Source organism: Dendroctonus ponderosae, unplaced genomic scaffold, assembly GCF_020466585.1.
Source record: "Dendroctonus ponderosae isolate FM_Combo_2020 unplaced genomic scaffold, Dpon_F_20191213v2 Dpon_F_20191213_5, whole genome shotgun sequence".
Taxonomy (NCBI): domain Eukaryota; kingdom Metazoa; phylum Arthropoda; class Insecta; order Coleoptera; family Curculionidae; genus Dendroctonus; species Dendroctonus ponderosae.
In genome coordinates, this window is record NW_026018715.1 from 9,041,250 (window position 1) to 9,052,306 (window position 11,057).

At 34.7% G+C, this 11,057-nt stretch overlaps 4 protein-coding genes across 6 annotated transcripts; 2 read left to right on the top strand and 2 right to left on the bottom strand.

The window, feature by feature from the left end:
• Positions 1 to 98: 98 nt before the first annotated feature.
• On the bottom strand, positions 99 to 2,307 carry LOC109546537 (pleckstrin homology domain-containing family A member 3). Its single transcript, XM_019917538.2, has 6 exons — positions 2,065 to 2,307; positions 1,705 to 1,821; positions 1,311 to 1,463; positions 688 to 809; positions 480 to 626; positions 99 to 420 (listed from the first exon to the last, which is right to left on the bottom strand). Exons 1-6 carry the CDS (start codon positions 2,102 to 2,104, stop codon positions 388 to 390), a joined length of 612 nt encoding a protein of 203 aa, XP_019773097.1. The 5' UTR covers positions 2,105 to 2,307; the 3' UTR covers positions 99 to 387.
• Positions 2,308 to 2,765: 458 nt separating this feature from the next.
• LOC109546519 (GATA zinc finger domain-containing protein 14) lies at positions 2,766 to 7,568 on the top strand. 3 transcript variants are annotated; one of them, XM_019917502.2, is made up of 8 exons: positions 2,766 to 3,092; positions 3,240 to 3,285; positions 3,345 to 3,405; positions 3,626 to 3,771; positions 4,083 to 6,585; positions 6,638 to 6,766; positions 6,821 to 6,970; positions 7,029 to 7,568. In XM_019917502.2, exons 1-8 carry the CDS (start codon positions 3,051 to 3,053, stop codon positions 7,204 to 7,206), a joined length of 3,255 nt encoding a protein of 1,084 aa, XP_019773061.2. In that variant the 5' UTR covers positions 2,766 to 3,050; the 3' UTR covers positions 7,207 to 7,568. The 3 variants fall into 3 exon arrangements, with proteins under 3 accessions (XP_019773061.2, XP_019773070.2, XP_019773079.2); XM_019917511.2 differs by lacking the exons at positions 2,766 to 3,092; positions 3,240 to 3,285; positions 3,345 to 3,405 and adding an exon at positions 3,471 to 3,544; XM_019917520.2 differs by lacking the exons at positions 2,766 to 3,092; positions 3,240 to 3,285; positions 3,345 to 3,405; positions 3,626 to 3,771 and adding an exon at positions 3,807 to 4,007.
• On the bottom strand, positions 7,301 to 8,711 carry LOC109546554. The gene is made up of 4 exons (XM_019917548.2): positions 8,512 to 8,711; positions 8,281 to 8,421; positions 7,957 to 8,114; positions 7,301 to 7,894 (listed from the first exon to the last, which is right to left on the bottom strand). The coding sequence occupies exons 1-4, from the start codon at positions 8,564 to 8,566 to the stop codon at positions 7,817 to 7,819; spliced, it is 432 nt and encodes a 143-aa protein (XP_019773107.2). The 5' UTR covers positions 8,567 to 8,711; the 3' UTR covers positions 7,301 to 7,816.
• Positions 8,712 to 8,777: 66 nt separating this feature from the next.
• LOC109546573 lies at positions 8,778 to 11,009 on the top strand. The gene is made up of 3 exons (XM_019917571.2): positions 8,778 to 9,774; positions 10,521 to 10,652; positions 10,705 to 11,009. Exons 1-3 carry the CDS (start codon positions 9,705 to 9,707, stop codon positions 10,986 to 10,988), a joined length of 486 nt encoding a protein of 161 aa, XP_019773130.1. The 5' UTR covers positions 8,778 to 9,704; the 3' UTR covers positions 10,989 to 11,009.
• Positions 11,010 to 11,057: the final 48 nt, after the last annotated feature.

The following is an 11,057-nucleotide window of genomic DNA, read 5'->3' on the forward strand; positions in this document are numbered from 1 at the left end:
AAATAACTCTAATACTAAAGTAAAATTTCTTAGACAAGTTTTAACAAAGTTGTGCCTTTTGTGGTTTTCATTAAAAATACCTAAATAAATACACCTAACAGATTTACACCGTTTATAAATATATAAAATAAATAAGTCATTTGGCATTATTGATTACGCAAGTTCCTTCATCACATACTAATTTGCTCGTACTTATACAATACGTTCCAAATCAATATTACACTAATCACAGACTAAATAATCGTTCAATTTAATTTCAGATTGTAGAAACTGAATTACGCAAAGAAAACTGCCCTTGTAAATTAAATCGGAACAGTCACTTAAGGAAAAAAACATTTAACTTGGACGCAATAGCATCTATAAAGTGTTATCCAACCCACATTAGCCTCACGTTTTTCCGGAATTTGATCGCTTAAAAACCTAGACGAAACAGTAACTATTGCATGAATCACATTGAAATAAAATAAGGAAATGCTTACCTTTTTAATTGTAATCGGAGGCAAAATAACTTCATTGTTTATGGGCATTTCGTATATCCCATTCGCTGCTAATTTCATACAGTCATCCAGCGTTTTGATAAATGTATCACAAGTTGCGCCTAAAAGCCGTGTAGTTTCATCCATATTCTAAAAATTAAAAAAATGCGTTTAGGTACTTAAATGTAGTTCAAAAGTATCTGGCGATTACCTCAATTTGTGGACCATCAGGAGCTTGGGCTGAATTCTTAATTACATGGACCTGTTGCATCAACAAATCGCAGTAGAGCTTTAATTCGGATTTCTTTGATTTTAATGAATCAGGACTTTTGGCTATAAAAAACAACCATTTTTTTCCTTAAGAAAGACTGGGAATGTTTAGCAGTGAACTTTTGAAAACTAAAATCTAGGAGAACCGAAGTAACAAACGAACAAAATCGAACAATTGCAATCGCTGGAAAACATTCTTATCTGAAAGAAGGACGGAATCCTCTTTATGCAAAATGTTTCTTACTCAAATGTTCCAAAATTCCCTTTTTGTCCTTTTAGCAATACCACATCTTTTAAGTGACTAACTTTGATGCAAAAGTGCATTCTCCAAGAGTAAAATTAATTTGCATTTTTTCGACCAGCGACGGTTTTATGTTTTTAACCAAAACCAAAAAATCTCAGAGAAAAACGCAAGAGAGCTTTAAGCTTCCAAATTAAATGGAGAAGTCAAAAAAAATCATCAAAAAAGTTATTGCTGGTACTTGCGTTTTATAGTTTTTTGTATGTTTTGCCTTGTGGACAAAAAAACTCAAATCAAGCAACATTTTCTTAAAATACACTCACTGTTTTCCTTTCCTCGCCTACTATGGACACACGCTTTGGCTGTTCCAAGAGCTACCAGCCACTGTTGTCTTTCTTGAGAAGTTGCTGCTCTTAAATACATGTGCTGCTCACCTGGTATTACCAGATCCATGCGCGTATGATCTATTGAACTTACTGAAAAAAAAACTGAGCTGGAGACAAAAACGCAAACTTAGAGTTATTTAAAGGACACAATTCGTTAAAATTTCATGTTGCAGTGATAAGAACAATATAGCTCTATTTTCAGTTTAAATGTATCTGCCGCAATAAATTGAAAGCACACAATCTGGTACCAAATCGAAGTCGAATTGCTGGTCAAGGAAGAGAAAATGTTTATGGCACGACTGTTAACAATTAAATAGAAAAAATTATTTACCATTTATTTCGCATGCTTGCACTTTTATGGATCCCTTGCAGCCTTGCTTCACTTCATCCTGGGATTTGTAATAGCTCAATATTCCATTTTCGAGTATAAACCATCGTGTTTGCCAACCTGTATTAATTCTCTTATGTATTGTTACTTTATTATTATTATGATTTTATTCAATACACATAAAATTGCCCAATTGTTGATGGAGGAACAGAAATTCTTGGGTCTCAGAATGTTAGTCAATCGATTTCAATATGTTGTAAATTGACCAACGAAGAAAATATTAAACGTTATTGAATAAATACACAAAAATTAGAAAACAAATTGTAAACTTTCCTGTGAAAAGCTTCCAATGTGGCCACTTACCATTCCAATAATTTGTCCATTTCCAAAGAATCCCTTCCATATTGACAGTCAGCAATCGAACGTTCTAATATCGCAAAAAAACCTAACCGAAACACTACCTGTTATTAACGAAAGTTGCAACAATTTACTTGCGAGTATTTGTTATTGTTTATTTGAAATAAAACTTCTTCTTCTTAAAACTTTTAAATTAATGACGTCTTCCCAATATTGGCACAAGTCTTATAATGCATCGATGCCAGCGTTGGTTTTTAAACAATCCATAAAAGGGCGTGGTTTTAGGCCACAATTAATTCAGCATTTACGCCTGCTTTTCTTCATTTGTATGAAAATATCAAAACCGAAAATTTGCAAGGTTTAATCCCTCTACGAGTTGCTTTTTTAACTAGGAATAGAAAAAAAAATTAACACAAAGTCCCCAAAACATCCTCTATGCAGAAAAAGACACAATTAACCACGAATTTCATCATGTTAAAAGATATTTTTGTTATTGAGTAGCTAAAGCTAGTAGCAATTATAATTGCGTTTTGCTTTTAGACTATTAACAATTAATTGTTCTGGATAAATTTCACAACGCATCTTAAATTGTTGTTGCGCACCTTCAACTTAAATGATTGACCCATTTGTTAATCAAGGCGGGAAAGCCACTCCTGCTGTTCATTACAGCCGCACTCACTCTTAAAAATAGAATTTTATTATTCATTTCCGACATTGTCTGTTCAAAGAACGAATGTTTATTTTCAGCTACGAAAATCTCTTTGGTTTCCATTGCTAAGGACGATTTTCAGGTCAAAATATTCCGCAAAAACTTTATAGATTTGTATACTTATGTGCGCAAAATGCGCGCAGTATTAAATTGGTGCCGATCAGTGACGTTTAATGCTAAGGCTAAATTTAATTATATTTAGCTTTTCGATTTTAGTGTTATTTTCCGTGCCAACGAAAAAATAAACGTTCGTAATCATATATGCGAGAAAATCGGAAAAATCATGAATTTTGTTACCAGTGTTTTCAAGAAATACATCAATAAGGTAGTATATAATTGCCAGATTAACTTTTGCTGGTTCACAATTGCTTTGTGCGCTTTTAAGCACAGGAAAACCGCGTATCATTATGGGTGGCCAGCACTTTCCATATAATAAAATTTGTCAAATTCAGTCTAAACTTCTTTATTTCAGAATGAAATCAAGCAGCAGGATAACGAAAGGCCTGCAAATAATGCAGGTAATCAAAATGTTTTTTTCTCTGTGAATAAATTTAAAAACCGAGCAACTTTTTAACAGATCAACTCAAACCATCGAAAAAAAGTGATGCGGAAAAACATCCTCCAGTTACATCAAATAGGTAATAAAATAAGCAAATTTACTTAATAATCTAGTTAAGCCTGAGTCTATGCTTTTATTAGATATAAATATTTATTTTTCGTTGAAATGGTATCAGCTAGATTGATGTTCAACTATTAACAAAACATGTCTTTCACTTGGTAAGGCAGACATTTTCTAGACTTTTTCAACACAGAAACAGAAACAAAAATTTTGCACATGAATTAATCAACAATTTTTAGCGCAACAACTGGCCAAATTATCGATACAAAACCAACTGAAGAAGATGAAACGTTTCAGGACGCTGTAACAGGCTCAGATTCTATAATAAACACCAGGGAAACTAGAAAAAATGAACAAACATTCCTTGCAAGTACGCAAATCTCAGGTGAGTAATACTGTTAATTTTTAAGACTTACATAAATTAAATCCTCATCCTTCATACCGCATGTTTAATAATAACACTGCCCCACAATCATTACTAGAAAGCGATAAAACTCAAGTGCGTTATTTTGATAAGGGATTTATCAATTGTACAACAATTCAATAAACTCATATTGTTTACGAATGAAAAATTAGCATTTAGTAATTGCATATGAATTTTGCGCGAAAATTCAACAAAATGTGAGTATTTTTCTCCTCTTCAACTCCATCTTTCAAAGAAGTTAAAACAATTAGATTCATTTATTTCCCTTTCAGGCCAGTTATCAACTCAACCTAGCGTAAATCAGTCCTTCACAACGAAAACCCCACAAACTCCGCCATCCAGAGAAAAACAGATAATCAAAATGCAGGATTCGGAAACTGAAATATCCCAACAGGAGCTGAAGATCCAGCAAAGAGATTCGATCACTTTCAATATCACAGAAGCCGATTCCTTGAACACCAGCATGGTGGATAGCTTAGAAGCTCCCAATGCAGATGGTTTGCTTCCAAACCACGAGCTTAGTGATAGTCTGGAAGTTCTGGAATTTGAAAGCAGCAGAGAGTCTTCAACTGAACCGGCTACATTTAATGCGGAAGATTCAAACGACTACGTTTCGTTAAGTTATATTCTTGACGACTCTATAGAGAACTCATCATCAGGTAACACAATTCTAGAAAGTTCACTGAATGTGAAAAGAAGCCCATTAGAAATGAGTGGAATTTCGCTCCCGAAGCGCAACCATTCAGAAGAGCTCACAACCAGCAAATCGGAAGGAGCGCTAGAAAATCTCATCCGAAGCGTGAATGAAACTTTGGTTCTCGCTGAAAATGCCCATCAAACGAATATTGAAGATCCAAAACAGTTCAACATCGTGGAAAACTTGGATGAATTGGAACCAAAAAATGCACTCGAAAACATTGAAGAAAACGAGACTGTCCATGGACTTGAGCCAAAGGAAAACATTCCAATTAAAAGCGACACGCTAATAAAAAACGATGCAGAACAAAATAGTGTTGAAAGTGAATTAAAAACATTGACCAAAGAAGCATCAGAAATTGAACCAAAGCCGTACACCAAAAACATAAAAAACCGAAACGATTCGGATGAATGCCCGAATGCTACGAATATTAATGTCGAAGATGCAGATATGCATAAAAGTCTGGAAGGTGTAAGAGTTGTAGATCCAAAATGTCTTCCTCAACCAGGAAGTTTGGAAAGTTCAACCAATGTGGAAAAAGCGAAGCCCAAAGAAAAAACTCCCGAACAGGAAGATGCGGTTCTTTCATTAGAAGAGAAACGGGAAACCGTCGAAGCAGAAACACCGGAACAAATGAGTAAGGAGGAGCAAATCAGAATTTACGAGAGACAAGAAACGCAAGAACTCGACCACATTATAAAAAAACTAGAGGAGACTACTGTTACCAAAAGTGCAGCAAATGAAGAAAACCGCGTTTCGCTCGACCGACAAGATACCCAAGAATTTGAGAAACTGGAAAGAAATTTTGAAGAAAACCACGTTTTATTTCACAGACAAGATACCCAGGAATTTGAAAATCTTGAGAGAAAGTTTGAAGGAATTGCTGAAAGCAACTCTTCTAACACTACAGACGATATCCTTGATATCCTGGTTGCAAGGAGTCAACATTCTCATGATGAAAATGGGAAACCATCTGATGAACTACACCGTTCTGATAAACCGGAAATTGTGGATCTTAACAACCAGTTGGCGGAGGTCAATAAAAACCATGAAAAAGCCAAAGTCAATATTGAGTATCAAAGGCAGGATACGAAAGAATTTGAAAACTTCGAACGGCAATATGCGAATGACGTTTTAGATCAATTAGTTTCAGAAAATAATGAAGACATCAGTGCAAATAAAGAGCTGAATAAAACCTCTGAAAGTAGCCATCGTTCCGATTTCCTGTTAAGCATGATTGAATCTACAAATATTGATACACCTTCTGAAGAATTCAACCAAAATAAAAGTAATGAAGCTGTTGCAATTGAGGAGGATAATCTGCATTTCTCAGTAGAAAATTGCAGTCAAATACAGTCAATCGCTAATCAGAATGCCGAAAGTATTAAAGAGGGAGGAGATGAAAATGAAGTAGAGATTAATCAGGAAGCTAAATCTTCACTCAATGACCAAATCAGAGAAGCTAAACCAAGAGCTGAAGAAAGGGAAGTGGTTGAAGCTAGTCAAAACGTCGAACAGTCGGAAACTGAAACAGCCGCAAAAAATGAAACAATCCAAAGCAGCAAAAGTGGATTAGAAGCACAAAATAAAAATGCAACTACTGATACAGAGCAGTCAGCAAAAACAGAAGAAAACATAGCAGAAGTAAACGGAAGGGATGAAACTGCATACGGATTGAAAACAGCAACCTATAAAAAGTCCGTAAATAGGAAAAACGCCCAAAGGAAAAAAGCTGCAAAAAAACACTTCGCTAATTCTTCAGCCCCTGATAGCAACGCTGCCCAGCATATAAATGGCAGGGTTGGTAACCAAAATAATTTGGAGGAAAAGCTTGATGCAGAACTAAAGCTGCCTGGTTTGGAGTCGACTGAGGACAAAAGAAATGGGAATAAAAACGAAGCTCTAAATGAAAACGAAAATTCTACAGAAAACAAGAAACTTGTTTCAACGCAAAACCAAAGTGCAGCAAATAATCAAACTAGAAACGGACTTGATTTTGAGCAAGATTCCATCAAACCAGCTAACAATAAAACTACGTTAAAAATTGAGCACAGCAGCAGCACAATTAACAATTACAAGTAATTATACTAAATTAATTTTTTTTCAAGTAAATATTTTAATTTTTTTTAGAAAACTACTCGAGCAATATGAGAAACGAATACTTGAGCAAAGCATCGAACTAGAAAAGCTCAAAACTGAATTAAGCACCAACTTTAGACATTTCAACAATACGGAAATGGCATTTTCCGACCTGTTTGAGTAAGTTGCCACTTTAGCTGTTAATTTTCATATTAAACCGATTTTCTGTTGCAGAAAATACGAAAAAGCAAAATCAGTGATAACGTTGTATAAGCAAAATGAGGATATTCTAGTGGAAAATATTGAAAACGCTGAAGGGCAATTGTCGCAACTGGAATCAAAGTGCGCGGCGATGAAACGACAATCTTTGGAACAAATTAGAAGGTAAGAAGATATAAAACAACGCTTTGCCGTTGATAATTGTTGAATGTTCTTCATCTAGGGCGCAACAAGAGACTGAAGACGAAAAACAAAGATACAGGCGCGATTTATCAAACTTACAAGCTCAGGTGAAAAGATTGGAAATAAAAGCCGCATCACTTGAAATCGAGTTGAACCAAAAAACTGAAGAATGTCAGGCACTAGCTAATCTTTGTGACGAGATTACCGGCAGGCAGTAAAATATGTTTTATTGAAGTAAATAGCTTAATTTATTAGTTCAGGCGCTATTCTTGAGCGGGATACGATGGTGAAGGACTGAAAAAATACGTTAAGTAGGTAGAAAAACATTCGTTTATTTTTATATAGTTGATTGAAATTTTACTTAACTTAGGACGTGTTTAGCATACACACATATGTAATAGAAACATACATAATATAAAATGTAATAAACAATCCACATAATTGGACAGTGGACATAATAAAAAGCGACATTATTACCAAAAGAAATGAGGAACCTCAGGCTGTGTACTTAGATACCAGGTTAATTGTAGACACAACTGTAGGTACACAAAATATATTCGAAGGTTTTTGTTTCATCTTATACGATGTTATTTATTAGAGACTGATTTCGTTCCTAAAGAATACATAATTAAATAATTAAGTCATGTTTGGACGGAATTGTTGCTTAGTAGTCACAATATAAAAAATAACAATTAAGGCACAAAATACATTTTAAAAATTGAATATCACAGAACATTCAGATTAAAAAAGAGAACCCTAAGACTGAATTGCAATTAAATGTGCGGCGCTGTCGCAGTATTTGCACTTTCTGGTAGTATACATTTGGTCTCACAACACCAACTTACTTAAAATATACGACGCGAATGTTATTAGTAATGTGGTTCGGCTGAGAACTGAACCTGCCGACTAAAAAATTGGGAATATTTCAGATGACTGCTCAAAGTGAATACGAAAATATTGAGACTTACTATAATATAATAGTTGCACCTATCGCCTTTGCAGCATTCAGAGCACTTCCAGTCCTCATACCAAATGTGCGTACAACTTCCCATGTTGCTGCTTCTGTATCTTTCACATTTGTCTTTCGTTGCACATCTCTTTGAAATATAATATTGCTTCAAAGCACCTGGAAGTAGTATTAGAAACATCCAGAAAATCTCCAGTAAGTTCATTTGCTAGCTTTAGTGGATACACTTTGAGCTAATAGTGACTATAGTACCGATGTGTTATTAGGGTTGAAAAATGGGCATTTTTTCAGAATGAAGGTTGCCGCCCAGCTTCAAATAAGTTACCTTGCTGCCAATATGGAGTGGAGCCCCATCGAATCTCTGTAAGGCAAACATCTTCCCCATAATTACATGTTTGGATAGTTTTAACACATTTTTCGCTGTTATCTTCTTGGCTGTCGCAAACATAGCACTCTAGAGAAGTCGCTGAAGGAAAATAAATAGTTTCATTATACAAAAAACTAAGTTTTTACAGAAAAAAATACAAATTAGTATCGTATTTTGAGGTTAACTTACCATAATAAACACACTGCCCTAAAATGAGCAGTAAAAGGCAGTTGAGCGGGTTCATTTTGGAAGTTAGTAAGTTTTATGGGTTTTGAGTAAAATGTGTACTCATGCAAAACTAAAACAAGCAGTAAATTTGAAAAAAATTGGAAGTAAACAGTAAACAGTCATGAAGCACAGCTGGGTGTGTCAATAAGCAATGTTGCCGCATCTCTATAAAAAATCAAGTCTTTCCGTCGAACAGGCATAGGTAAACGAAGATAGCCATAGTGTGGGCAAGGACAATTCACATAATAAAAAAGTGGAAGTTATAATTAAATATCGAGTAAATAGTAATGGAAAAATTAAAATAAAAACCGGATTTTGTAACGAAAACATCGAGTAAAGAGTTTCAAGGTAATTTGCTTTAAGGTCTTATTAATGTTTGTTGTTGTATCTTAATTAAGTAAATTGAATTAAGAGAGTTGGAGAAAATTAAGTATTAACATTCACCAGAAGTTGAAGAAGTTCAGCATAACAAGGAATATAGAAAAAAAAACACTACCAAAAAAATAATAACTTTAGCATGTTACATGCGAGACAAATCGAACCTAATCGGGAAAGAAATAATAAAAAAAATTATTAATAAGAAAATACTCAATAAAACATCAGCAGGAAGGATTGTTGCTCGGATTTATAGTCTTTTAAAATTCATCTATCTATTTATATAAGAAAATCCGAAAATGTTCAATGGTTTTTAGTGTGCAAACCAAGAATCAATTCCAATATACAGGGTGAAACATATATAAGGATGTGTTTAACGAGACTACGTGTAATGTTTTTATATCTGCCACTTAACGCAACAATAGCTGAAATATTCAGGTACAATTTCAGAGTGGAAACAGCGCTGACTGTTGCCTTTTGTTCTCAAAAACATGTTTTACCTCTAACTGAAACAGAAGGATTAAAGAACCTTTAAATAATTGATTTTTCAGGCTGACATGTTTTAAGGAAACCGCAATATTTGCTACTGCCTGAAAACTCTCCGGGATATTTTCACCGTATGTCCTGCATACATTTTCCCGTTTCCCGATATTCTGCAAACCCTCGATCCTGCGAATGCTCGGTCCTCAATCCCCCACGTTTAGTGCAAAGCAGGAAATCGGGAAGTATAGATCTGCCTAAAACGCGCTCTCGACTAATTCCATTCAAATCTTATTAAAATGGTCGTCGCAACTTTAGATGAAATTAAAATGTTCGCTGTTGGTATTTTGATAGTGGCATGTTTCAGTTGTAAGTTTTTATTGTTAAATTTCCTCCAATTTATTGCTTTGAGTGTATTTTTATCTGTTCTGGGGAATGCGCTCAAGGAGTGGAGAAATAGATCTGTATAGTGAAAGCGCCTATTCCGTTAATATTGTCCATTAATGTAGGGTGCTTTAAAAATTAATTTAAGGGTTTTTTTTTAATCAGATTAGGTGTTGATTATTTTTCGAATGCAACGATATGTAATTTTTCATTAAATATATTCTTTTCGTGCGTTTCTTACATTAAATTGGAGTAAGATTGGAGAGTTCTTTGTTTTTTAGGCAACAAAACGTCGACTATTCATGTTGGTTTAAAAAAAGTAAAAGCTTTTGTGACTCTGGAAGTTTTTTTAACAAATGCACAGTTTTTCAGAAAAATTGCTGAAAGCGACCAAATCTGTATGACGAAAATTCTTATTGTTTGAACCTCCTGGTGAATGTATCTGAATTCCCAATATACATTTTACCATTTTTCTTGAAAACATGGCCTTTAACAAACAAAATTGAAGACACACAAAACGTACAGATTGATTAGGAAAGTGACTATTCAAAGTTCAAGAGCAAAATACTTTACGAAAACTCGCATTAGATCAAAACGTATCCATTTTATTATTGAAAAATGCGTTCTTGAAATTACGGCAGATTATCAAATAACACCGTGTATAAGAAGAAAAAATGGGGGCAAAAACACATATACAGATAATGTATAAATTAACAATATTTTCTGTTGAGGTACATCCGCAATTTCCAACAATCTCACATGTTACCAGTGCACAAGACACGATTTGCAGAACTGCGATATTCGGGATCTGAAAGCGTGTGGCTCCCCGTTTGACCGATGCGCTATGCACGTCTCGAAGAATGGTAAGATAAATCTTTTATTATTCAACTAAACCCCATTTTTTGCTATTTTCAGCTCAGGAAGGCTTGGTAGTAAAGAGGGAATGTGGATTGGCGCCGTGCTCATTTGACGATGAATTAATGGCTTCAGGTCTCGGGATGCAGTGCAACCCAAATAGCGACTCATATAGCTGCACTTATTGCTGCAAGGAAAGTGGATGCAACAAAAGCGCATCTCGAGCAAATAACATATCGACGTTTCTGTTGATTTTTTGCCTTGTTCTAGTTTGCCTTTTAAATGTTGCCAGGGACTTTGTCTCTCCGTATGTTCCCGGGGAAAAGATCGATTTTAAGTTATAAATGTAAACTGTTAAAGCCAAATGTTGTTTCATTCTATTAGGGACAAACTTGGGGTGACTGAAAAATCCC

Bases quoted from the DNA above. Each gene is read 5' to 3' on its own strand.
- LOC109546573 (XM_019917571.2), top strand. From the start codon at position 9,705: ATGGTCGTCGCAACTTTAGATGAAATTAAAATGTTCGCTGTTGGTATT. The intron at 9,775-10,520 runs GTAAGTTTTTAT...TTTTCTGTTGAG, and splicing joins GATAGTGGCATGTTTCAGTT to GTACATCCGCAATTTCCAAC. The intron at 10,653-10,704 runs GTAAGATAAATC...TGCTATTTTCAG, and splicing joins TATGCACGTCTCGAAGAATG to CTCAGGAAGGCTTGGTAGTA.
- LOC109546537 (XM_019917538.2), bottom strand. From the start codon at position 2,104: ATGGAAGGGATTCTTTGGAAATGGACAAATTATTGGAATG. The intron at 1,464-1,704 runs GTAAATAATTTT...TTTTTTTTTCAG, and splicing joins GCAAGCATGCGAAATAAATG to TAAGTTCAATAGATCATACG. The intron at 810-1,310 runs GTGAGTGTATTT...TGTTTTTTATAG, and splicing joins TAGGCGAGGAAAGGAAAACA to CCAAAAGTCCTGATTCATTA.
- LOC109546554 (XM_019917548.2), bottom strand. From the start codon at position 8,566: ATGAACCCGCTCAACTGCCTTTTACTGCTCATTTTAGGGCAGTGTGTT. The intron at 8,422-8,511 runs GTAAGTTAACCT...ATTTTCCTTCAG, and splicing joins AGGGCAGTGTGTTTATTATG to CGACTTCTCTAGAGTGCTAT. The intron at 8,115-8,280 runs GTAACTTATTTG...TACTACTTCCAG, and splicing joins CACTCCATATTGGCAGCAAG to GTGCTTTGAAGCAATATTAT.
- LOC109546519 (XM_019917502.2), top strand. From the start codon at position 3,051: ATGAATTTTGTTACCAGTGTTTTCAAGAAATACATCAATAAG. The intron at 3,772-4,082 runs GTGAGTAATACT...TTTCCCTTTCAG, and splicing joins TGCAAGTACGCAAATCTCAG to GCCAGTTATCAACTCAACCT. The intron at 6,971-7,028 runs GTAAGAAGATAT...TTCTTCATCTAG, and splicing joins TCTTTGGAACAAATTAGAAG to GGCGCAACAAGAGACTGAAG.